General features: G+C 35.8%; 1 protein-coding gene across 2 annotated transcripts; it reads right to left on the reverse strand.

Annotated features, from left to right (window-relative positions):
• Nucleotides 1-3,335: 3,335 nt before the first annotated feature.
• On the reverse strand, nucleotides 3,336-25,527 carry LOC135471914 (glycogen debranching enzyme-like). Of its 2 annotated transcripts, XM_064751352.1 has the most exons (26): nucleotides 25,448-25,527; nucleotides 24,763-24,880; nucleotides 20,615-20,827; nucleotides 20,063-20,199; nucleotides 19,248-19,435; nucleotides 18,809-18,932; nucleotides 18,351-18,514; nucleotides 17,720-17,821; nucleotides 16,798-16,947; nucleotides 16,155-16,305; nucleotides 15,592-15,817; nucleotides 15,166-15,431; nucleotides 14,634-14,767; nucleotides 14,347-14,480; nucleotides 13,900-14,072; nucleotides 13,382-13,484; nucleotides 12,373-12,586; nucleotides 11,797-11,850; nucleotides 9,984-10,095; nucleotides 8,864-8,999; nucleotides 7,691-7,803; nucleotides 7,104-7,315; nucleotides 6,506-6,603; nucleotides 6,051-6,138; nucleotides 5,483-5,671; nucleotides 3,336-4,512 (listed from the first exon to the last, which is right to left on the reverse strand). In XM_064751352.1, exons 2-26 carry the CDS (start codon nucleotides 24,795-24,797, stop codon nucleotides 4,414-4,416), a joined length of 3,615 nt encoding a protein of 1,204 aa, XP_064607422.1. In that variant the 5' UTR covers nucleotides 24,798-24,880; nucleotides 25,448-25,527; the 3' UTR covers nucleotides 3,336-4,413. The 2 variants fall into 2 exon arrangements, with proteins under 2 accessions (XP_064607422.1, XP_064607423.1); XM_064751353.1 differs by lacking the exons at nucleotides 24,763-24,880; nucleotides 25,448-25,527 and having other exon boundaries at nucleotides 6,506-6,621; nucleotides 20,615-24,719.
• Nucleotides 25,528-25,870: the final 343 nt, after the last annotated feature.

Consider the following 25,870-nt stretch of genomic DNA (forward strand, 5'->3'; position numbering starts at 1 on the left):
TGAGTTGCAGTAAGGGACTCCTCATGGGACAGAACCTGATAAAGTCTAGCACCTAGGGCACACCCATTTACTACATAGTTGATTGCCATACTCAAGATTATTTCACTTATTTAATGGCGGTAAATTTTAGAGGTGGAGGAAACCCAAGTGGGAGCCTACACAGGGTAAACCATTGGCAAACTGAGACCCCACCATGTACAAATATGCACAACACATACATGTTAAGTGGACTTCAATGAACATTAGAATTTATTTATTTATCTCATTGATGTTATACATTGTTCTCAAGAATATTTTACTTATATGACGACGTTCAGCATCATGGTGGTGTGAAACTAGGCAGAGTCCGTGGGAAACCCATGACTGCCTGTTGGTTATGAACATATTAGATAAGTGCAAACTGCTACATAAGCATCATTGACAGCTTATTGCTTATAATATTAAGGCCCCAAGAACAGCGAGACCAAAAGGGATGCACAAATTCCCTTGGTAAGGCCAGGATTGATACTGTACATCATGGGTGAATTTGAATACCTGCACTCGTGTTGATCCTTTATGCCAAAGTGTAATACGAGATCACTGTTCACAAACAAAATTTTCAATCCCCATTTCTCCATGGTTGGAACAGGGTGCAACAAGAACGATATTGAAATAAAGTGTTCTCTGTGCTCTTTTTGCACTTACACACTCGTATCAGAATGCTGCACTTGGGTCACACTTGGCTTTCGAGGATTTAACTACACCCCATTGTCCTAGCACTGCTGTGCCAGTTTGATTTTACTGCTGTGTTAAATTACAATAACGAGATATTAAAATCAACAAACTACAGTAATCTGAAACACAGTGATGACAATATTTAGAACTTTTTATTAAACATTTCTGAGCAAGGAACTGATGAACCAGTTATTAGTGGTATTACTGAAGCATTAGTTTAGTATATCTTGCTACAATCATATACACAAAATGCTTAGAATATTCTCTATCTAGAAAGAAACTTACCCATACAACATAACTAAACATCAGCCTGAGGCAACAACTGGACTTTCTGTTCACATAACACACTCGCAACAACTTATTTTGATCAACATACTGGAAAAGCATTACTTCAAATTTAGAAGAGTAAAAACATATACAAGGGGAAAACTTCCAGTGCTGTGTAGTAATAATATATGTGACAATGGGAAAAAGCCCTGACTTAGATCAACACCGTGATGACAGAATCACAGAATACTAGTATACAATGGGATAAGGATAATTCTGACAATCAACTATGCAGGGTAAGTGTACTGAGAGCTAAAGATTTTCTAACGAAAATTTAGAAAGGCTGTCTTTACCCAAATTAATCATTCTTTTCTGATTATGTTGAATTTTATTAGTGTATTGCTATTTTTAAAAAATGGAAAGAATTACATATTTGATTTCAGTGAGTATAATTTATCTGTTTTCTAATGTTCACTAATTACTTCACCGACTGACATTTCACACTCTTAAGTAAGACATTAAACCAGAATGCCTTGCTCAATGAATCTTAATTAACTTGTGTATTCATTGATTTTATAAAGTATACTCGTGTATATCTAGAGTTAGCCTGCACAAGGCGGGATTAGATTATTTTAGGTCAGTTGTTGCAGTCAAATTTGTGTATATGTAAGAGAAGCTTTGGTTTCACTGGATGGCAAAGGGTAGGGTGGAAACAAATGGTTGATGCTTTACTTCATGTGACACTCTTGACAGAACTTATTTGATCCTCAAATAAGACAATAAACACACAAAACATAGTGATGTGAATTGTGAATATGATACTGACTGTGCTGATTGCTCTAAAGTCCATGTAAGCACACTAGCAATTGTAGCCTATCACACGTACCAGTCATTCCGCAGTAACCAGCTGCAGTGGATATTACCACATATAAGACAACTGGAAACACTTCCTTTTTTTTTGCTTTCGAACATGTATATATGTATACTATGTATGTATATATCCACACACAATTATACATACCTGTATATGTACATACATGTATATGTACAATATATATATATATATATATATATATATATATATATATATATATATATATATATATAAATGCATTTTTATGTCACAAAATATTTTTTTTTGGTGCTGAAACTTACAATTTTGCAGTAGAATATGTTCCAAGCAAATCTCAGAGCACCTTTCCAAAATCTATAGAACTCTCATAATCAGAAAAATGGGCATGTTAGTCATGGACTATGGTATAATACATACTCCTATACATGTACATCTATTTATAATATTCTGTGATAATGTTCATCTTTTCATAAATTTTCCACAGTCTTTAGTTCCAATTATACATGCATCACATGCAAGTCAATTGGATCATACAAATCCAGTATCACCAAGTTCAGATACGTTTTAGATACTTTATCACATACAAAATCTTGAAATGACACATGTACATTGGGCCATGTGAAAACTAAGAAAAATACAAATACATTCCTACCAAATCTAGCAAATATGCATCAAATTCAGTTATGGACAAAGATTTTCCATTTTTATGAATAATACTACTTTGAAACATTAATACTGCCAGTGGTGAATATCTAAAATCAGTTTGAGGATTTTCCTATGGTAACCTAGCAATCTTGCATCACAAGTTACATACATGGCAGTATTATACCTCATAAGATTATTCTCCATTTCCATTGGTTGAGAGACGGTCACATGCTATGCCGCAAAACATGATGTACAGTGATCAGGCTACTAAGGAATGTAACGTCAAGCTCACAAAGCATTATCCCACGTTCACCAGGCAATATCCAACGATCTTGTGCTAATATCCAACAATCACGTGCGTTTATTCCACAGCAGTTATCTCCCTTTGAGACCTCTCTAGTGTCTGCTTGTTCGTAAAGAAACTACTGGACAGTGGTTATAGCTCTGTTATCAATGTACAAATTCAGTGATTTTAAGAACAACTCGATAAGGTACTGTTTTTTGGATATAATAAAACATGTGGTACATGCTGTGAGGTGAAACATCAGAAATTGTCAGCTCGACAAGTGATCACTTCTTTCGAGCTGACAATTCCTGATGTCCCACCTTAATATTAACCATTTACCAGGAAACATTAACACCACACACAATTGGTTGGGCTAAACTGTTTAGTCTACAGATAAAATCGAGTGACCACAGAAGCATTTTGTTCTTTGTGTAGTGATGTTCTCTTCCTCACAATGACTGTAACATCTCTCTATGATGATAACTGACTTGAAGATAGTAGGGTATAATATACATGTAATGGTCGACACATGGATACGTGCCGGTAAATTAATGCTGAACATATAATAAATATATCTTTACTACACAAATTTACAGATTTATTGTCTCAAATTTGTACGTTAATTTTGTTTAAAATTATGATAAGCAGGGGATTCTACTTCATTATAACAGTAATCCAAAATAAAATAATTTTTTTTTATCATCAATTCATATGTCTTTGAGTTCCAAGCCGGCAAATAATATGGCTAAGACTTTATCACTTATAATAAATGAATGTGTTAGAATGCTGACTATACAATTGTAAAATCAAAGTTTTGTCCTGAATTCAACACAATGCAAATTCTACATATTCAAATTGTGATAAAATATAATGATGATTTATGCATTTATGTATGGTATATATGTGAAGGTGGTAAGTTTTCTGAAAAACAACAACCAGTACACCGCATCAGGTGGCAGGGAAACTTTCTGACATATAGCTGCAGTGCAACCAACAACAACTGGACTTAAACCATAAAGCCAGTCAAAAACCAATATGATTTGATGACAAAGAGAGAAGCACTACAAAGATATGGTTACTATGAAGAAGTGTTTTCAGCACTATTAAAGATACATTGACGTACCCATATGGCCTCAAGAAAGAAATTCAGATCTTTAATGAAGATTTTATGAGCCAGGTAAACCTAAATCAAGGTAATAAAATAATGCATTTTCAGAGCAATGTTAATATTTCTTTCTTAAGGAAAGATTTTCTTATTTCACTACCTTGAAAGAGGTGTGTTCAAGTTTCCATTATTTCCTTCAAATTTCAAACCATGGAAAATTTATAACAAACATTCACAGTACAAAATATTTCTTAATAATATTTAAAACCAGTGGTGCCAGTACTAAAACTGAAAAGTTACAGACACTGAATTCAAAGACAACATCTTGATAAAGTCATTAGCACTCTTCCCACTGCAGCACAGGGTTCTATCTAAAAAAGACACTAATTTTGTTATAAAACACCACTAAAAACAAAAAATGTTAATCTTGCATAGTGCGACATTTTGTGTCTACTAGAAGCTTCACAATAAGGTCTAAATAGCAACCCCTTCCATTTCCTTTAACTTTTGTCCTAACTGCTACCACGTTCAATTTCTTATGATTTAAGGTGAGGGGTCTGCTTCCAATTGCTCCAGGTCATACAGAACTTCCAGAATAGTCGCCACACTCCAGGCCTGGGCTGGACAACTGTCATAACAAAACTGCAGAAAAAGAATTGAGGAAAACATGAAACATCAGGTGTAAAGACTTGATAAAGGTACATGTAGTACATAATTCTTCAAACTTTTAGCATGGTTGCAATAATTCAAGCATATAATGAAGGTATTAGTCTGTGTTGACTGATCAAATTATACTTTTTATGAAGCAATGAAACTGGCCAATCCAGCCAATGGAGCTTTGTTTCCAAAATTAAATTAAAAATGTGCACAAACTGAACTGAAAGTTGCTCTTTCATATGCAAAAAGGCTGAGGAATTAGGGTAATAAGAACTTTTAAGTTATATATGTAATCTGACCTTAATCAGACAAAGCATAAACACAAAAACAAATTGTAAGCAAAAGAAAAAAATCAAATAAAACATTATTATATATACTTAACACCTAGTATACTTAGTCATATTACTCTAAGTACAAACACACATGGCAATGTCAACAAACTTGCCAAGATGGTTATAAATGTAAACAACCAGTTCTCAATCAAACAAGTTCTCTTAAACAGCACAGTATCTTATGCAAAAACATTGCAACGTTGATAGGTTTATCAACATGAGAATATGTTAACCTCTGTATTTGAAGTTCAATAAGTTTAATTCCAAGATATGTACTGTAAACCTTGCTTGTCACAATCCTGTCAAACTGTGATGTTAATTTACCACCTACAAAACTTTCAGAAAGCTGTTACATATAATTACATGGGATATATACTATATACAAGCCTTATACCTTTTACTCAGAATGTTAAGGATAGATCCGGTCCTTCCAGGGACCAACTGCTCCTGATTGATGTCAGTGGTAGATATACTTTGGTACAGTAGCTAATACAGATACCAAAGCACCAGACCTTTTTTTTTTTTTTTTGGTTACTGCTGACAGGTAATGATTTGTGGACGTTAAGAAAAAAAAAAGTATATTAACTTAACCTGAGAGAATAAAAACAAGTTTACTGGAATACCTTGCCATCTGAGTTGGTGAGTTCTGGAAGTGACTGCCATGGGGATCGCATAATCTCCTCATAATGCCTAGTGAGGGTTGTCTTAACAAACATGATTGTCTCCTCTAATAATCCCGGCTGACTCGACTCCAGGATCTTTGCAATATGTAGCTTAGCTCGGAGGAAGTATCCAACTGGCCATATCCATTCCTGCGTGACGACAATTTTTCTTTATTTAATCCAAACTTCTTAACTTCTAGAGCAATAGAGAGTCTTTCAATCATTTCACATGTTAACACTGGTAAAAATATATTAAATCATCACTCAGTTAAAATAAAATAAAACATCAACAATCAAGCTTTCAGAGTTATTTGTTATACTATTAGATGTGCTCCCTTTGTATAATTTACTGAACAAAGTCATAAGGAAACTTAAGTTCACAAGTTGTATGTACAGCATACTAAGCACCTTTCCCTCTTTTAAATTTTCCAAAATTGCTAAATAAAGAACTTAAAATCTTGATTTACTCATAGAATTCAGCTGCAGAATGTGTGGTATATTGCAAATATGGTGGTAATCATGTACTTACTGGACCCTGATGGTAATTAAACCCATTAGCAACTTTAGGATCACCAGAATCATCACTGTTTACGTAGTCTCCAGCATAGGCCCAATCTCTGCACAGAAAATTTATTAAATGAGTAAAAAATAAGAGGTTGTTGATTTCTGGGACATGGGTGCATTAAGCCTTTTTTCAGGTTGGGCTGATTTTAACTCCCAAGACAGTATTTTCTTTTAATATATGTCACCTTGGTTACAATCAGCTCAGCCTAAGATCACTTTATACCATATGCTATAGAGAAAATATAACAAATGAAACACTAAAAACAACTGACCATTATTTTCAAAGAATATAGTATTATTAATTTTCTTTATCTTTGGCATACAGTTCAAATGCACTTATCCCTCCTGTTCACAATGTTGGTGTGGCTTTTTTATATTTGTTTACAAAGGAAGTCATTAAGCTTTATGTTTATTCCTCACTTTGGGTCTAGAGTCTTCATTCCCAACGGACCCAGTAAAACCTCTTGGGCAGTAGTTAGTGCCTTCCAAGCATATTCAGGGGTGAACAATTCTGGAGCCTTCAAAAAAGAAAAATCCTAAAACTTGAGGATGTCAATTAGACCCAGGCCTTCCACTCTTTGAAGTACAATGAACTCCACAATACAAACATTTTCTGGGGTAAACATATCTGGAGCCTTCAAAAAAAAAAAAAAAAAAAAAAAACGTCAAACAGATTCATATTATACAATTAGCCATGTTTTCTACCAACACACTTGTGGTATGCCTGTTGAACAGTAATAAACTGGTTTTATTTGCTCACTGTTTGCTACCATATCCACATTCCACACAGGACCTTTAGGCAGGAACCATGTCAAGGGTAGCTCTTCATGATAATATTACTTTTATTATTTTTTTTTTTTGCGTAATTTACTTTGCATCAAGCATTTTTACTTCATTATTTTTTTTATTATTATTAATATGATGACAATGTTTCATTCATGGAAACTACCATCTAGAAAGTTGTAACAGTAATGCACTTGCAATCCAAGTGTCATGCTAAGAAGTGAATCAAACTTACAACTGCCATTGTGACACAGAAATTTGGTCGCAGTTGGGTATCTGCCCAGAACTGTGAGCCTTTGTAGACATCCTTGTAAATGGCTCGTCTGTTTATCAACTCTGGGGCTTCCTCTCTTTCAACATCTGGGGTGTCACTTATCCAGAACCGCTTCTCAAAGTTATCCAAGATCAGCTGAGACCACTCACTAAAGGTGACCTTCACCATTGTCCCTGTGTAAAAATCAATATGTCAGGCTTTCTTTATTGAAACAATTAAAAGCATGTACAGATATGTGAAATTGCATAGGGACCGTAGGAAATTAAACCAATGCATTCGGATACTATGATGATGTATTGACATAAAAAGTGAAAGGTATACAAACTATATTTTAACTAAAATTTCATTTAATTCTTGCCTCATTTTGCAGGATTCTTAAAGCTCTATTGATCTTAGAAAAGGGTTTTAAGGTTTGTTCATTTTTAGGTCATAAAACTATTTTATGACCTATATCGGCCACTAAAAAAAAACAACACTTTTTGGGGAGAAGAAAAATGGGCATAGCTCTACCTCATCATCAAGTTGTGAAGATAATTACAGCAATTTACCATCAGACACATAATCTACTCCACTGTAGGGATAGTGTCCATTCTTGTTCATCTGAACTAACCAGCGAAGACTTGACTTGCAAAGCCCAATTAACTCCACAGCAGACCCATCTCTGCAACAACAACAACATGTGTACTGAGGCAGCACACACAGGTGCAAAGTGGTATAGATTACAAATAATTTCACTCCTTATTATTAGGATTCCATGACCTCCTCTAAACTGTTAAATTTTCAAACTATGTACTTGGGATGGTGATCCTGAATCTGCTTTTGTTGTTCATGCTTATAAATTTTGAAGATGTAGTCAAAAACATAATTTTAAGATTCTGAAGTTACACTATTATATTTATTTATTTATTTGATTGGTGTTTTGTGACATACTCAAGAATATTTCACTTATACGACGGCGGCCAGCATTATGACGGGAGGAAACCGGGCAGCGCCCGGGGGAAAACCCACAACCATCCGCAGGTTACTGGCAGACCTTCCCATGTATGGCTGGAGAGGAAGCCAGCACGTGCTAGTCTTGAACTCACAGCGACCACATTGGTGAGAGGCTCCTGAGTCATTTCGCTGCCCTAGCGCGCTAACCAACTGAGCCAAGGAGGCCCTTACACCATTTTAATGGCCTGTACATGAAAAACTGAGAGCTAAAATTAAGGGATGCACTTTCTGTGGAATATGAACGTATTTCAGCTATGATTACTATTTTTCTCACTAAAAGTGCTTACATGACATCACCCTATTTCAGACATCGATATTTAAGCCCATTCATTAAACACAGACTTAAGTTAGAAGGTAAGTGGACAATTACATACTCTTGAACTGCCAAGATAGTTTCACAAAGCCCACTGTGCATCTTACTATACCAGCATCACTGAGTTGCTAAATGACTGTTCCAAACACTGTAATGTCGCAAACTGTTCTGAAGTTGAAAACCTATTTTGTAGACAGCTTGGAAGCTGTGAAACTGCAGGCACCTGTATTTACATTTACTATCTAATCTTACCATGATGAGACATCAACATATTTCCTCCCATCTTTCAGTTAATTACTGACTTGATAACATTTCGAAATAACATTTTTAACCTTCCCCTTATATGCCAAGGAATGAGATGCCAACAACGAAAAATTAACCGTGAGTTTCTGGCTACTACAATTGGTTCACCTACCTAGGGGTTGCAGGCTTTCCTTTGTTTCCTGCCTTTTCAGACCCTCCCATCTTGTCCATCCATGTGCCACAGTTGAACTCATTGCCCCCATACACAAACCCACAATCCCAGCGCACGCCTATTTCATTATTGAAACCTAGACAAAGAAATAGTGATGGTTATCCAGAGATCGTTCTGTGAGTCATATAATGTTCTCTTCTTTAGTAGCAACAGATACATGTTATGCCATAATTAAATTTGGCAACCTGGCTCAGAAGGGTGAGTGAGTGAGTGCTTGGCATTTAACGTCGTACTTAACATTTTTTCAGTCATATGACGATGAAGGAATCCTTAGAGTCTCCTTGTTGCAGGACGGATTTCCACCATTTTTTTATCTAGTGCTGCTTCACTGAGACGCCTTACCAAAGGCAAGTAAGCCGCCCTGCCCAAGCCATTATACTGATACGTGTCAACCAGTCGCTGCACTATCCCCTTAATGCTGAACACCAAGCGAGGAAGTTACAACTTCCTCTTTTAAGGTCTTAGGTGTGATTCGACCCAGGATTGACCCTGGATCTACCGCTTTCGAAACAGACGCTCTACCAACTGTGCTATTGGGGCCCAGTCAGAAGGTTGAAGAGCCATTCTGAACCTGTCCTTGACCAATCAGGAGGCACGTTCAAATCTACATGTAGCTCATGTTGTTTAAGCTGCAGCTTGAATCAGCAGGTTTGTCAAGTAATTGGCAAAGGTCAATGGTTCCCTCCTCCCACCCTGGTTTCCTCCACCAATAAACATGCTGTCATACAGGTGAAAATTCTTAAGTAGGGCATTAAACACCAAGGAATGAATAAATCAAACTTCAACTCTGACATCATAGAAACTTTGTAGACGGTCATGATGGTGCCATTTAATGGGAAATATAATAAAACTTCTGTCGATTTTCATGCCCCCACCAATCAAATCAAAATAAAATTATAACTGAAATCACAACAGTATCAACATCACAGTTTATCACTGGTTTATCACCTTATTAACCTCAATATCAATAACTGAAATAGTCATCAATACCTTAACAACCGATGATAAAAACAGATATCAAAGGGCACTGAACAAACAATAAAATAGAACATTAAATTACCTTCATCTTTCATATGGCAATCTATCCCTATTCCAGCATTTCTCTCCCTGAACTTCACACCACTGGCATGTTTCTGAAGAGCCTCTTGCATCACATCCTGGAGTGGCTGTTCCTGCATACATACCCATACAGATTCTATTCAGTTTTCATTCAAGACACAGCATAAACAGTAAAAAAAAGTGACCTTAAAAATGAATAATTATCTGAGAATCGTATTTGACAGATTTCATTGCATAAAAAATGATGCTTGACAATCACTGTACTGAATAAGTCATGCTCATGAACATTTATTTATATCAATGGTGCTTAACTATGTACATGACAACTTTTCACTTTCATAATGACAATAATATTTGGAGAAATGAGTGGTGAAAACTATGGCACCTGGAGTAAACCACCACTCTTCGCCAGAGAAAGACAGCACCTGACTAATGTTTATGTCCACTGAAAGCCTACCAATCAAAGTATCTTAAACTGGCATTAAATATTTTTCAGATTTTTTTCAACCCTGTAAAACTTAAGTGACACTTCATCTTGACAGAGTTTTAGCACCTCTCCATTATCGAGATCAAATTGACGTCACATATATTCTACCTCTCTAATGTCGAAGGTATTTTGTGTATAATAGTCTATGAGGTAGCCTATGGCGGATAAAAGTTGTGGACTTCGGCAATGAAGACCCATGTGTTGAACATAGTTTCCTTGAAAACTGGACATAATGGAAGAATATTTCTTCCACTGCTTGAACTGTTGATACAGTAAGCCTACTAGATCATTACAAGGAACTCCAGCGACCCTGTTTAAATAGCCTAGCTGCAGATGCACAGCCAGAGTATTCCTGGTTCAGGTTGTAGCCTCCGGAAGGCTTTTGCTGCTGACTTTACAAAATTACAAAAGGCTTGTTGTACAACTAGATTCATGCTCAATTCTGAAACAAATGGAAAAAAATCTAAGTACCACCGAGGCTGATCCAGGCATTCGACTGTCGCTGGATTTTATTCTTCAGTTTTGTAGTGGTGGCTTTCAAGATGAAAGCAGTGCTGACCTAGTTATTGTGGACGTCAGAGAAAGCACCTCAGCTTGAACATTGATGTTTCAATAAATTTATTGCATTTTATCAAAGAAAACAGAAAAAACATCTCTTATACGCATGAAAGACGAAGGAGCAAAATTTAAGTTCTTCAGTTGTAATAAATTCAGAGAAAAATTATATCATAAGAGTTAATTAATTTTAAGGGTTGTCCGGTGAGATGCCGTCTTCTCATTTCCACAACCTTCAGGGAGATGAATATGGTTTGGGCCAAGACAGTCTGCTGCTGCCCTACATAATTTGTGATACCGTCGTTGAATATTACAGGGCTTGTAACTCAACTGATTTTACGACGCTGGTGGTGCGTAAATGATACAGACCTGCCCCACAACACTTTGTGAAATGGCCCTTCAGCTACACATTACTGAATTGTAGTGAACGATCTCAAAATGATGTCTTATGCAGTAGTTCTGTGTTATATGTTAATTCTCAGTATAGCTGGCTCAACACACTGATCCAGGAAGAGCTACATGTATATTCAAGCCTTCAGCCTTAAAGTTTCACATTATACTATTTATTCATTTCAATGGAGTTTCATACAAGAATATTTCAATAGTGGGGCGATGGAGAAACCACTGCTCTTGACAAGCTGTCAACCCTCCAGACATAAGGTCACTGTAAAGCCAGCAGAAGCTGTATTGAAACATACAAGTTTGAGGTAGTCTGAAGATCCCATAACAACAAGTGTGAACTGATTTACTTGTCACTGATGATTTGACTTACAACAAGTTCCTCTTCTGTGGACTGAAGCTGTGACTGTGCTTGTTGAAATTCTGCCTGAAAATCAAAAGGTAAGTATGTTCACATATACAAGCCTTAATACAGTTTGTATATCTATGTATATATACGTGAAGTGTAGTTCAAAAGGGAAAGATAATAGACATGTAATCTCCAGATCCACAACTTTAGTTTTACATAATGGCCCAAAAGCTTTGCAACAAGTCAAACGTACTGAAGCATGCATTCTGGCTTCTATCATGAAGTGAATGTGATATTTAATACTTCAGAAAGCCATTCTTTAAGTGGCTCTTTCCTCTGTTTAATTGGTGTATTCAGTAAAGCAAGTTAGGTCTGCCAGCAACCTGCGGATGGTCGTGGGTTTCCCCCAGGCTCTGCCTGGTTTCCACCCACCATAATGCTGGCCGCCGTCGTATAAGTGAAATATTTTTGAGTACAGCGTAAAACACCAATCAAATAAATAAATAAATAAATAAATAAAGCAAGTTAAATTAATATACAAATTTTGGTAATCATTTAAATTCACTTACAAGGAATCACTTCTGGAAAATGTTTACATACCGATTTAGGTACAAAATCGTCTCTTGGGAACAATCGCTTAACATTATCCTTCAGTATACTAATTCCTTCTGGGGCTAACTTAGTGTAGTCCTGTATACACTGTAACCACCACCAGATCGCATCCCGACAGTTAAACCTCGCACCAAAACCTCCACCTAGCAGGTTTGGAATCAGGCCATGACGCAAGCAGGCTGCAAACCCCAGTATCAAGGCTCTTTAAACACAAAACAATGAAGAGCTAAATCAGGAATGTTCTTAAAATTGAGTCAATTTCAATATCATCACCATATACTTTTGTATAACAAAATGTAGACTGATGTGCACTACTCTTCTGTATTGGTGACTGATGGTGATTGGCATTTAATTGGGGCTTTCAAGATTAATCTGGTAATACCACATGGTTGTCTCTTAGCAGAAAGCCTGTCGAAATAGTCACATATTTATAGAGTTTCCTCCCTGGAAAGTCATGACGAAGGCACCAGGCATGATGTTAACACCCAGTCATACGATACTATCCTTTCATACGATACTGATTTGGCATGCACATAGGCCATTCAATTTATATAGTGCCATTTAAAAAAAAATGAGCAGGAATTTTCATCACTTACATCACTGCATGGTTCTGAATACTATATTTTAACTTGTCTGCCATCAACATAATTCTATACAGCTGGTTAGATGCTTGTAACATGTCTTCGTTGAAAAACATACATCAGAAATCAACATATTTACTATATTCTATTTAATGCAGTTAATCTTGACATATCCTTTTAAGAGTAAGCCAAAAAACTTTGATCTTAGTATTAGTAGTCGTTATTTGCAACGTTTATGTCCTGAAATACACAGAGCTAGGTTTTAATCAGGAAATCCATAAGATAAATAAAACAGTCTGTTTGGAAATGTCATTTACTTTTCTTTATTTAGGAACATAATATTGCTGTTTTGCATAGCTGTCCACAGTAAATGAAAACCGTAACATAATACATGTATACTCAAATCCTTTCCACACCTGGCTTCTTGAAAACGACCAGTGAGCAACAGAAGTCCTCTTAGGGCAATGAAAGTATCTCTGCCCCAACATCGCATATAGCCAGAGGCAAAGTGGGGGAACCCTGCAAAATCAAAAATTGTTCACAGCATGGATAAAGTCTTGACTACTAAACAACCATTCATAAAAAGATGTACTTTAGCAAAAAAATGACTCTCAGAAGTATTCTGTTACAATACATGTAACAAGAAATTTATCACCTATAAAGACGAAAAGCCAGGACTTCCTTTACTAGTAAATGGGCCTTATTACTGCACACCTAAGCCTGTATACATCACTTACTGCATCATTTTCTGACAAAACTTTGAAGCTTGAAAATCACTGGGAAATAATGTTCTTACGAAAGTAGTATGGATAAACCATTTAACTTTAATTGTTTCATGATTCACCTCACATTCTAACAATATTTACAAGTATACTAAGAAATTTGCTCCGTATATTTGATGCATTCTTGGATAACAACCGTTCTTTGGCCACACCTGCTGCTAGTGTTAGGTTTCGTTTGATGTTGGCATCCTCATCAACTTCCCCAGGTGGTGGATTTGTCAAGGATGCTGATAACTCTGGCAACACCGATGACTTAACAACGCCACAAAACTGAACTGAGCCCATTGCTAGAGCATGAAGGAAAGTGGAGCCATCGTTAACAAAACTGAAAAATAAGGTAAATGCACATTTATTACTTACACCTTTTTCATAAATTCAGAGCAACAAAATCTACCATAATTCTGGGTAATTTTGGACTAAAATGCACAAGAAGGAGAAAGTTTCCTTTTTCAGATCTAGGTAATATTAAGGATGTGTCTACACACAAAATGTGTAGCTTTTTCTTAGTATTGTCTACACTCTGGAAATTCCTAGTTATTTATTACCAAAATACCAAATAAATTAAATACCGGTATTATTAAACCGTTCAAGTAACATACTCAGACATAAGAGACAATGCCTGGTCTCTAAGTATCATATACGCTCCAGTCACAGCAGCATCAAAGTAGCACGGAATCAGGTAACGAGGTATCTTCTTCAAGTTGTCAAAGATATGTTCAAACCAATTCCCTAACTGGAACAAAAACAATATAATAATAAGAAATTTACATTTATTACATTGGCAAAAATAATGTTTACAATTTAAAAGTTTCGTTATCCATTCTCAAAAATGAAAGTCTATTGGAGTGTAGGGACTTACACACTCATAAATGTTACTGGAACATACCTCAGTTGTTCCTGGGTGAATTTTTAGCCTGGCTGCTATGTAACTAGGTAACCAGTCTCCTTCTCTTAGATTGTTACAAAGTGGGTGACCCAGATCATTGTGTGGTCGAATGTGTGAAAGCAAGGAGATAACACCTGAAAATATTGAAACGTAACTAAATTTCTCAACAACACATACAGCTGTCTAAAATACAGAAATATTTTATACACTAATACACAGTCCATTACTGAGACCATAATTACTATAATTTTTCAACCGTTTCTGATGCTTGCAAGGTGAATATTTAAGCATACTCTGAAGGTATTATTGTTTGTTGACTGATAAAATACTTTTTGTGAAGCCCTGAAAATGGCTAATCCAATCATTGTATTTTTGTCTCTAAAATCAAATTAAAAACATTCATAAATTGCACTGAAAGTTGCTCTTTCATGTGTGAAAGGGTTGAGGAGTTGAAGTACATACATTAGTATGTTATATGTATATTTATTTAAATGTGTGATGGCAATACATATGGTTAAACTGTTATGCTTACCTTGAAGTCCACAAAATACCATTGAACCACAGCCAGGTACATCATAGGCCCCAAATCCCTTCCCATCGTCCCTTTCTTCTGCATCACACCTGTAAAGGGCTCTGTTGACATCAGAGAGATTAAGTCGGGAAACTATACCCCTAAAATCAGAAGACTTGTTTTCTGCCAAGGTTCTTCCACTATATGTCCTAACAACGAAGCCAAACTGCTTCAAGCACTTTCGATATTCCAAAATCGCTTCCTTTGCTGGGCTGGCCAGTGAAACTCTGTCAAACAAAAACCAAAATATTTGTCACCTTTAGTCAAAAGTTTAATGAGATCCAGAATTAAAGACTTTAATTTATGAATGGAACTGGTGAAAGGACATACATAATGGATATATATAATAATGTTTAATACCAGCTGAAAGTGTGATGGCAAGCTCACCTTAAGGCAACCACACTGCCTGGGGGAAAGTGTTTCAGGTGAACGTGAGAGTTGTTTGGGTCTTCATTTGTTGAAACATTCACCATCTCACTGGAATCAACGGCTACATTTTCTCGAATGTGCAGTGTGTGTTCTGGCAGACCATTGATAAATGACCTGCTTCTCTTGTACTCATCAGGCCCTTTGGACACAAGGTTCCCTTCCAGTAGAATTTCTTCGACTTTTCCTACAAAAATGAAAACAACAACTGATTTAGATTGCAACTTCCAGCACCATAAAGAACAATTTCAGCAGGGATGGCAGTTAGTGTCAGAATGTCAGACATACTATTAGAAAGCATAATTTTATCAACTACTATGTAAATTCTATGCAACACCTGTCTACAACAACTTAAAACATTTTAAATATGAACTCTCTCCTATGAATAACACTTTGGTGCATGTGTCTTGACCTGAGTCCTGGTATCATTCTCAGTCTACTAGAAGTTTTTAATAAGAGTTACCTCACAGCTTTATATATCCAATGACCTAACACAGATGCTTTGTGCTTGTGCAAGTACCTACCTGACAATGACAGTGGGCGAATATGCCCTGTATCACGTGGATTCACAGGAAACTGGAAGGAAGTATGACACACCAAAACGACAGACTCGTGAGTGCTGGGCTTATGTCTCGTAACGGACACTATATTACTGTCTACCTGATCAACAAACACCTGGAATACAAACATAAAACAAATATACATACAATAGCATATAAACATTCATTTTGTATGTGACAGAGTAATTTTTAAATATTTTAGCATGCCAGAACTTGTGCATGTAATTCGAGAGATAATAAACAGCATGGTAGACAAAGCAGTACTCTCAAAGTACATGCACATTTTCTGGCATGCTAAAACATTGACCGATTACACTGTCTCACAAAATTTATGAAATCCTAAAGCTGATAACCCTAACCAACATACTGTAAGTTCAGAGTTTTTTACCCACCTAACAGGGACACTTAAGAGTGTTTTTGAAGATTTCTTATCAGAAAAGCTGAAACAGTGGAATAAAAAGTATAAACTGAAAACCTTTATGTGCTTCTGAAAGTGCAGTTTTACATATCAAAATTTAGATGAAAATACTGATTATTTCCACTCTCGTCTCAAAGTAAACTAATGATCTAAGAATGACTTTGAAGACAAATTATAGCCAAGTTTTACCTGATTGAAACCTTCTATTCCTAGCCTGTAATGCAATTTGTTGAGAACTTTCTTGCCAGCAATAATTCCAGAGGTCAATGTGACATGACCCTCGTCACTCTCATTGTCAGACCAGGAGGAATACACTCTCTTCTCAGAAACGACATGTATCTACATATAGAAGAAAAATAAAAATGCTAATTAACACAGAGCAATTCCAAAGCTCAATCAACAACAAGATTATACCAAATGATCCAAATAATACTCTGCACCTGGGTCATACACTTTGAAATGAAGATTTTTTTTTTTTGCAATGATACTGCCAAATCATATGTTTCTTTGCTTCTATATCTAATTTAACTCCATTCCACTCTTCGAAAATTGACAACGGTACTGATATTGGTTAGGGTTTCTCCTCTCAGTTTCATAGAACACATCTCTGTTATAAGAATTTCTTGACTGGAAGATGAAAAGATACCATTTCAAAAAATAATATCCTGTGACCAAAGTTGGTGTAGGCTTTTAAAAGGTAAAATGACAAATTATGTCACAGACTGGCAGGCTGACCAATTTCTGCTGTTATCATCCACATCTTTGTTACATATTATACAAATTCAATTTGTTTATCTTTGCAATGTTCTTAAAATCAGTTCATATGTGAAGACAAAACTGTGATATTTTCTTTACAAGAAATCAACAATCTGATGGTGGGTCTACATATTTATTTCATATTTCTAACATATTTATTTTTCTACCTGTTTGTCGCCATGTAATGGCACTATGGAACATAATTTAGGTGATTAATGTAATTTTTTCAGACAACTTGTCATTAATGAATATTACATTAAATCTCAACTTGTCATTAATGAATATTACATTAAATCTCATGTTCATGATTATAACGAAAACCTTAACTGAGATGAAGTGACCAGAGAGAACTTACATGATGAGGGACTAACTCATCATATCCACGGTTACTGCCTGAAGCACAGAATGCCATGGAGACTAGAGCTGCTGTTGGAAAGATATCATATACTGATCTCACCTGAAAAAGACAAAGTGGAGGAAAAGTCAAAAAGGAAATATGGAAAAAAACTCTTGATTTTTCTCTTTCTTTCATGAATCCTTCTTACCTACTTATATATTTATTTATATATTTTATTGATGTTTAATGCCATACTCAACAAATTTTCACTTACACAATGGCAGTCAGTTTTATGAATTGCAGAAACCAGAGTGTCAGGGTAAAAATCAATGACCTACACTTAGTGACCGACAATCTTATGATGTCCATATATGTACATCACATTGGTGCCAGAGAAGCTGTCAAAGAACATTGGACATTGTCACCAAGGCCAAACAAATAGTGATTCCTCGCACCTCATGTGTCCTAGAGATTTAACACTCAGCCACAATCTGCTCTCTGAATTCACCGAGTTCTTCATACACATATTCCGCCATGAATGCCACATTATGGAAAAGGCCATTTCATTCCCTGCACTCAATTGGTATTACTTGTTTGGTACCTTTTTGTAGTCAGTTAGACGCAAAGCTCTACAGTCCTTGTTTCTCACCTCTATGGGGCACTTGTTGTCATGAGTCTGATCAAAGAACATGGCATGTGCCACAGCAGGGTTGAGAGGCTGCACCTGAGGCTGTATGAAAGCTCCCACTGGACTGCCGCCATAACGGTACACCAGACGTCCCTCTTCATGAGCGTCCCAGGCACTCATAGCCTCTGACATATGACAGGAAAACTCCTTTTTAGAGAAATTGATTTATCTATGTGTTTGGCGCTTAATGCCAGATTCTAGAACTTCTTTATGGGTAAGGTTTCTGGGTGGAGGCAATATGAGCACATGTAGAAAAACAGCACACTTCACCAACAATCTGACAAACCTCCTAACATAAACCTGAGGCTAAAAATGTTGTATTTCATTTTATTAGAACCTGTTAGATCACTGGTTAAGTGCCAATCACCTCAGGTGAGAAAATCGAATCAGCAGACTTACAAACAGTAGTTTAGGCTTACCTCTAATAAGTGAATTAATTCCCAGTCTGTTGATGAACATGTTGTCCAAGTGTTCACTTCCCGTGAAGAGCTCACCAATAACATAGAGGTCAGGACGCACTTGACGAGCTACATCCATCATATACTGCAACAATTTCAACAAACCTTTCCTTTATTTACATATACCTATTTACTATTATAGTCAATGTCAAGAAACCAATTTTCTGAATTTATTTTCAGCAGTAGGTAACAGTTTTGATCAGTCATTCTGTTTCTTTCCCAACACTTACTGTACTACTTGTACACCCTACAAAGAAGTGCACTGACTAGAGTACTAGCATACTATTACCACATTCTTTACCATGCACATGTGGTACCAATGACATTTACCAATCACTGTGGTGTTAACAAAAACGTTTGTCAATAGTAACTTCTGCCACTCTACGAATCTATCGCATACCTCTGCCACATGAAGTGGCGTACTGTGACAGTTGTCAAGGCGAACCCCATGGAATATCCTTGCAGTTGTTTGGGTGTACTTTGTCATGTGATTCCACAGATAAGGACAATCTTCAGGAGATTTTCCATAACGCAACTTTACACTGTCACCCCAATTTACTAGTTCTCGTCTGAGGTATATATTAGAGTCTGCAAGAGAGAAAATTTTTCAGAAATCATTATGAAAAGGAAGAATGAAGTGCGGAAGCCTCAGAGCGATGTATTGGGAGTGTCGAAAAAGGTGATCTGACTGGAAGGCAAGAACAGTCCATAACAAAACAGCCTCTCTCACCATATGTATTGTATCACGTACACACACCCACTACAGGCCCACATGTCTCTAACCACGCCAATAAATCAACAAGAACAACAAAGTCCCGATGTGGCCATACTTAGACTGAGCTAAGCCTCCTTAAAAGAAAGCAAGATTAACTGACGATCAATTAAGCCGGATTCATGAAAGCTGGAATACAATTTGGTATTTCAAGTTAAAGTGGCTGATAAAGTATTAAAACTGTAGTGATTGTTAACAAATTTATAACTGTAATGCATGCTACATTAATAAATTACTTACTTTGGTTTTATATTCGATGGCAGTTATTTTCGTGGAAATGTGTTTGCCTGAAATCCGCAAATGTTAATACCACGCGAATAAAAAGGCATTTACAGTATGACATAACACAATATTGGGTCTATTTTAAGTGAAGGGTTACTTAACCAGTGGAGACGAAACATCATTTAACTTTTGAAATGCTGCCCCCCTTATATTTAACTGACCTGCTTCGGCAAAGTTCCTTAGTGGGTCATCCCCCATAACCCATCCATTGGTGGCCATGATGAATTGTCCCTCTTTGTTCATCATCATCTCCTCTTTATCCACTGATCCAATATGACTAGCTGGCTGGACAAAGTAGCTGACAACACAAAACAAACTTGTCAATTTTTTATGTTACACTGATACTGGGGACACAATCCATTTTTTTAATCCCATGTGGTTGCACTAGTGTGAAGCAGGACCTTGAGTCATTATTTTGTCAAAAACATAAGTGTAATACAACCTCTAGAATGTCAAAATGTATTGATTTCTATTGTAACTTTGTTCTGTTTCCACTGTAACATCACTATGATGAGCTGGGAAAGTAACATTTGATGAAAACTTTGGGCATTTGACAGATACCCATTAGATATAAATGGTATAAAAAACACAACTTTCAATTGGCACTTTAAATTGGTTATTACTCCATGTTTATAATGATCTAAATGTATGCATTTGCTGAGACATCAAACAAGATGAATCTAAGTAGAGTGTACTCGCTTTATAGGACTTACTAGTACATAAGGGGTGTCTCCCTTGTAACCTCTTTGATACGTGGGCCATCATTTGCAAGGAACCTGTATCGAGCATTTGCAACAAAATTTTCCACCGCTCTTCTTACATGCCCATCCATTTCTTGTTTCTTGGCATTGTTCAGTTCAATCAACTTTTGTTTCAGATCTTCACAGCACTGTTTGATTCTGTCTTGTCTCCCTGTTGCACCTGGCCTATGGATAGTAAGACAATATTACATTTCTTTACCAGCCTTTTGGAAAAGTAAAGACAGTAGTATGTTGTTCATTAGATGGCCTAACCATGTGAGGAAAAAGAAACTCTATATTCCTGCTACAATTACATATAAATTCGCTAAATTGAGCAGACCAGATGAAATAGGGTAGTAGCATTTCTCCATCTTCATGTATGCATGTGTAAACAAATCTACAGCATATTTCAATATTTAAGTTAAGATTTTTAATATCTAACCATGTCAGACAAGCATAAAAGCAAGTTTAGCACTTGTTAAACACACAGCCAAAAGTTATTTAAGATTATACAACACCATTTTTATAATCAGATCAACCTGAATTACTCCAAAGATGGTATATTTAGAAACATTTCTACATTATTTATAAACTTCTCTACAAAATAAAATGCATCTAAGTAACCAGTACACTGTTTAAACATATGTGAGCTGTATTCAGTGCTTCTCTCAAAATTATTCCTTTATATAAATTTAGGAAAAACAGGATGTGATTGACAGAGGGTGATAGGTAAATAAAACCACTACATATGTAAGGACTTTTCAGAAAGGAAAGACGTGAAAACTGCAAAAACTGGGACTAAATTTGTTTGTTACATCCCTCATGCTAGTGATAATAAGCAATATGTGAGTGTGAGGTGGCAGTGACAAAAAGCTAGTTAGCTTCATCATCTAAACCAAAAATATCTACAAACCAAATCAAACAAGGAATAAAAAATAAGGCAGAAGAACTGCTAACAAAAAAACATCATTACAAGCAACACTAGAAGTATGCTGGTCTGTGGATCGATCAGTTAGTTAATTTTATGACATCTTATCTCTTATGATGGGCCGGTCCATCAAAATTTTGACACTCCATCTCTTAACATGATAACATAGAATTTTAGCAAAATGTCACAGATGTCGTGAATTTGCACTTCTTGTTTCAATGAGAACATCTGAAATGAATGCAGATCACAGTTTAGAAATTAGTTTTGTCAAACTACATCACATCAAAGACTTTTCACAAATAAGTTGATACATGACACATCAACTTTATTTTTTGCCGCAGTTTGCTACACTTTCTCATTTATTTGACTGGTGTCCCTTACATTTTTGGTTAGTTTCCAAAAACTATCAGATAACATTTCCTCCTCGTTTTTGCCATATACATTAACACTGCAACAAAACAGAGAGGGGTGACATTATTCAAGTGGCCTACAGAGTCAGTTGAAAGAAAATATTACCCATGTTTCCATCAAAGTGTAACAGAATCAAACAAAATCTGAACAGCCTTAATCCATCATAGTAATGACAAGTATTCATAGTTTTGCAGTGATGTCACAAGTGCTCTGAGCCAATCATCAGCACACCCTAGTCACCAGACTAGAGTACTGGAGGTGTAAACAAAGCAAATTTAACACAGGTGAGATAGGCATTGAAGAAGATTTTAGCATAAAGAAGGCGAAATATAGCTTCTAGGTCAGAAATTCTTTACGGAAAAGTAAGCAAAATGTATCTAGCCTTCAGATAGGATGGTTTCAATGTCCTGTGGTATTTTTAAAATCAACAAAAATCAGCATTTTCCCCAGATATTTCCATATTATTTATTACCTCCTGCTCATTGTGAGGAATCCGGGTGCTCAAAACCATGAATTCTTAATATTCATTGTTCTTGCAAAGCTGCAAACATGCATGTCTCTAAAAACGTTTCTTTCATGTGTGTACTTTAATGAGAAGTTCTTTGTGTTTCATATAATTTTATCTTTTCCCTCTGGACAGTTATGATGGTATTCAGTTTGAGAATATAGTAGGGGAATTTCGAGTTCAAAATCTTTTGTCGTCAAAGGTAAAAACAGTCCAGCTGTATAATGTGACTTGTGAAAAACGTTAGGCAACGTTTGTTGACATTGATTTACAGATCATCTGATGACAACTCTATCCTTTAGGAACTTCTCAAGTTCACAAATGTTCAGTTCCTCAATTTCCTCATTCATGTGCTGTAAAGTACTTTTTTTTCGATGCCCATGTTACAGTAAATGGGATCAAAAATAGTTGCCTAACATTTTTGACACATCACACGTTACAGGAGGACATTTTTTACCTTAAGCAATAAAAGAATTCAAATTCAAAACATTGGATATGCAAGAATTTGAAAGTAGATTTTCAACCGTTTTTTTGACATAATTCAACCACGCCATGTATTTTAATATTTCAGCAGGTTTTTTTCCGGATATTTGTGATTTTCTCCATTTTAATTAATCACTCCCTATGACCAAGTCTGTAAAAAACATTAACAGCTGGAGCTAGAGAAACACTGGGACTTCATTACTTAATAACATACAAATTTTCCATCTCATTTAAAGTTATGAGCTCTCGTACATGTGCTCATAAAGCATATACATGTATGAAATATACATGCACTGTCACAGAAGAAAACAATGTGTTCTACTGTGATATGGACTGCTTGTGCAGCTTATCCTTAAGTCTCCCATTGTGTCACCTACATGTATTAGTTTGAAGCCTGTGAACTCATGCAAAATACAAAGCAGACCATTTATAAAGAACATGTCAATGCCTTCTGGCAAATACTGACTACATGCATGCATGCATTCTTTTGAGAAATCAAGACACATCCCACAGAGGCAAACCATCTGTGTTTATCGGGTATGGTAGGGGAGAGCACATTTACATAAATGCAACAACAGGCCTGCCAAAAAGTTCTAAATGATCCTTGGGACTTGGGGGCATGTGAAGTATATTTTGCAGCAGAAACTAGTAATAAAAAAAAAATAACAACAGAGAGAAATAGAGAGGGTAAGATAAAAGGAGAATAACAAATAAGTGTCTAAATTAATTTAGATTAAAATCCATGCAATTTAAAAATACATGGCACAAATCCTGAAAAATTATTGCTGTGAAAATGTACACCAGCACAATGGTGATACAAAGATGTCTATACAATGCAGAGACACCAACAGCCACCAGTAACTAAGAGAGATCATATACCTTTCCCTGGCTAGACGTCCTGCTGCTACAACGGTAAATAATTTATTTACAGACATCAAAGAAAACACACTGGAGAAATCTTTTAATGTAGGCGTTATGAGTATAAGATGCAAAAGATATTTTCTCTGAACAAAACTCCAGAAAATAAATACTGAAATAATACATGTACTCCACTCGACCAAGATGTAAAATAGTCCATAAAATAACATCATGATATAATTTCTACAAAAAATGATATCACACTAAAAAAGACTCAAGAATATGAACCATAAAGATATATAAATATGTGCATACATGTAAATTAAAGAAACAGATATAAATTATGATCATATTTCTATATACAAATGATCTAATACTCTACAGTATTAATCCATACTTCTGGCATGAACCATGAAGTATTTTGATCTCCAATTATTACCTGAATTATGTCAGGATATTTGTACTCAATCCATAAACTATACTCCAGAATATAATCATGTGTTACCCCTGAAGAATATGAATCATGAACCAATGTCAGGACAGAAATCGTGGAGTAATGCTTCAGAATCCTTAAAAAAAATCCCACAGAAATAAAAATCATGACTTACAATTAATGCCTTAGAATACAAAATCATAAGGACAATACTTCAGAACAGAAATAACAATGCTTCAAATTATTAATCATGAAGTACTGGTAATACACTAGTAGTGCTTCAGGATAAATATAACTGATACTCAGACACAAATTAAGAAGTGACACAAAAGTTCAGGACATCAAGAGCACTTACCATGGTGATATAGCTCTCCACTATATGTTGCCGGGAAAGTTACTCCAGGACACATGTTTCGAATGCTTCGTAAAAGAGCTCCTTCAAACTCCCCACCCCCTCCTCCACACACACACAAAAACAATACAATACTGGAAAAAAAACGAACCTGTCTTTGTTGTACAGTTTCAGGGCTATATCCATATCTACAGTGTTGTTGTTGCGTATATATTTTGGGTCCTGCAATATTTTTAGTTCTCCTCGCACTCCTTGTATGTACTTGTTTTCTATAACAGAGCAAAATATTTTGACTTTTGACACATGGTGAAGTGTTTAAGTTTTAGTTTTAACCTGGGAAAATAAGAGAAGAAATACAAATATGAAATGTTGAGATTATTCCACTTTATTAAAGACCCAAATTTTTCACCACTATATAAGTAGACACATAGAGGCAAAAATGATGGTGACTGAAAAACACCATCCCTTATCATGATTGAAAGTTAGCAGACCTTAAGCCACTAATTCACTGACTAACACAGTGATCATTATACAAACTTACAGTACTCTTACAGAGGCAAACAATCAAATATTTCTAAATAACTGAGGCCAACTTGAATACTGGTACCTTTTCTTGTCAGAAATGTGAAATTGTATGAGGTGGTTAGAGAATGTCACAAGAATATAAACACAATGTTACATGTATTTTATTTACAATGAATCTAACCTGACCAGAGGCTTGTGACTTGCAAACTATCTATTCTTGTTTTGATAAACTCCTTCAGCATTGTCTCTACATTTTCTGTATGGAATTTACACTGAAAACTAGTCATCATGCAGGCTTGTGACTTGCAAACCTTCAATTCCTTTTGAGAACTCCTTGAGTGTCTTCTCTACATTAACTGTATAGAAATCTTCCAGAGAATGTTTAGGAAAACCTCTTCAGCAAAACCTTCTCTATTGCCTGCAATGGTAGCGAAGAACATATAGATATATAGATTACATAATTAAAATTATATAAATTCTATAAATTCATCTGATGCACCATCGTACCATAAAGTAGACACTCATCAAACTGCTACTCATCAAACCTGCTAAAAACCCCATAGGTCCATTCCATCATCAGGAAAACTATAAAAAGAAACTTTCCTGAATGCTTTCTACAATTCTGTTAATCAGAGCCAGAACATTTCATCTGCACAAACAGTTGGCAATGTTGCTGCCGAAGTCTAAATGTTCTGACACATAATTGTAAGTTTTACACAATTACTTATTGGAGG

This window comes from Liolophura sinensis, chromosome 7, assembly GCF_032854445.1.
Source record: "Liolophura sinensis isolate JHLJ2023 chromosome 7, CUHK_Ljap_v2, whole genome shotgun sequence".
In the NCBI taxonomy this organism is placed as follows: Eukaryota; Metazoa; Mollusca; class Polyplacophora; order Chitonida; family Chitonidae; genus Liolophura; species Liolophura sinensis.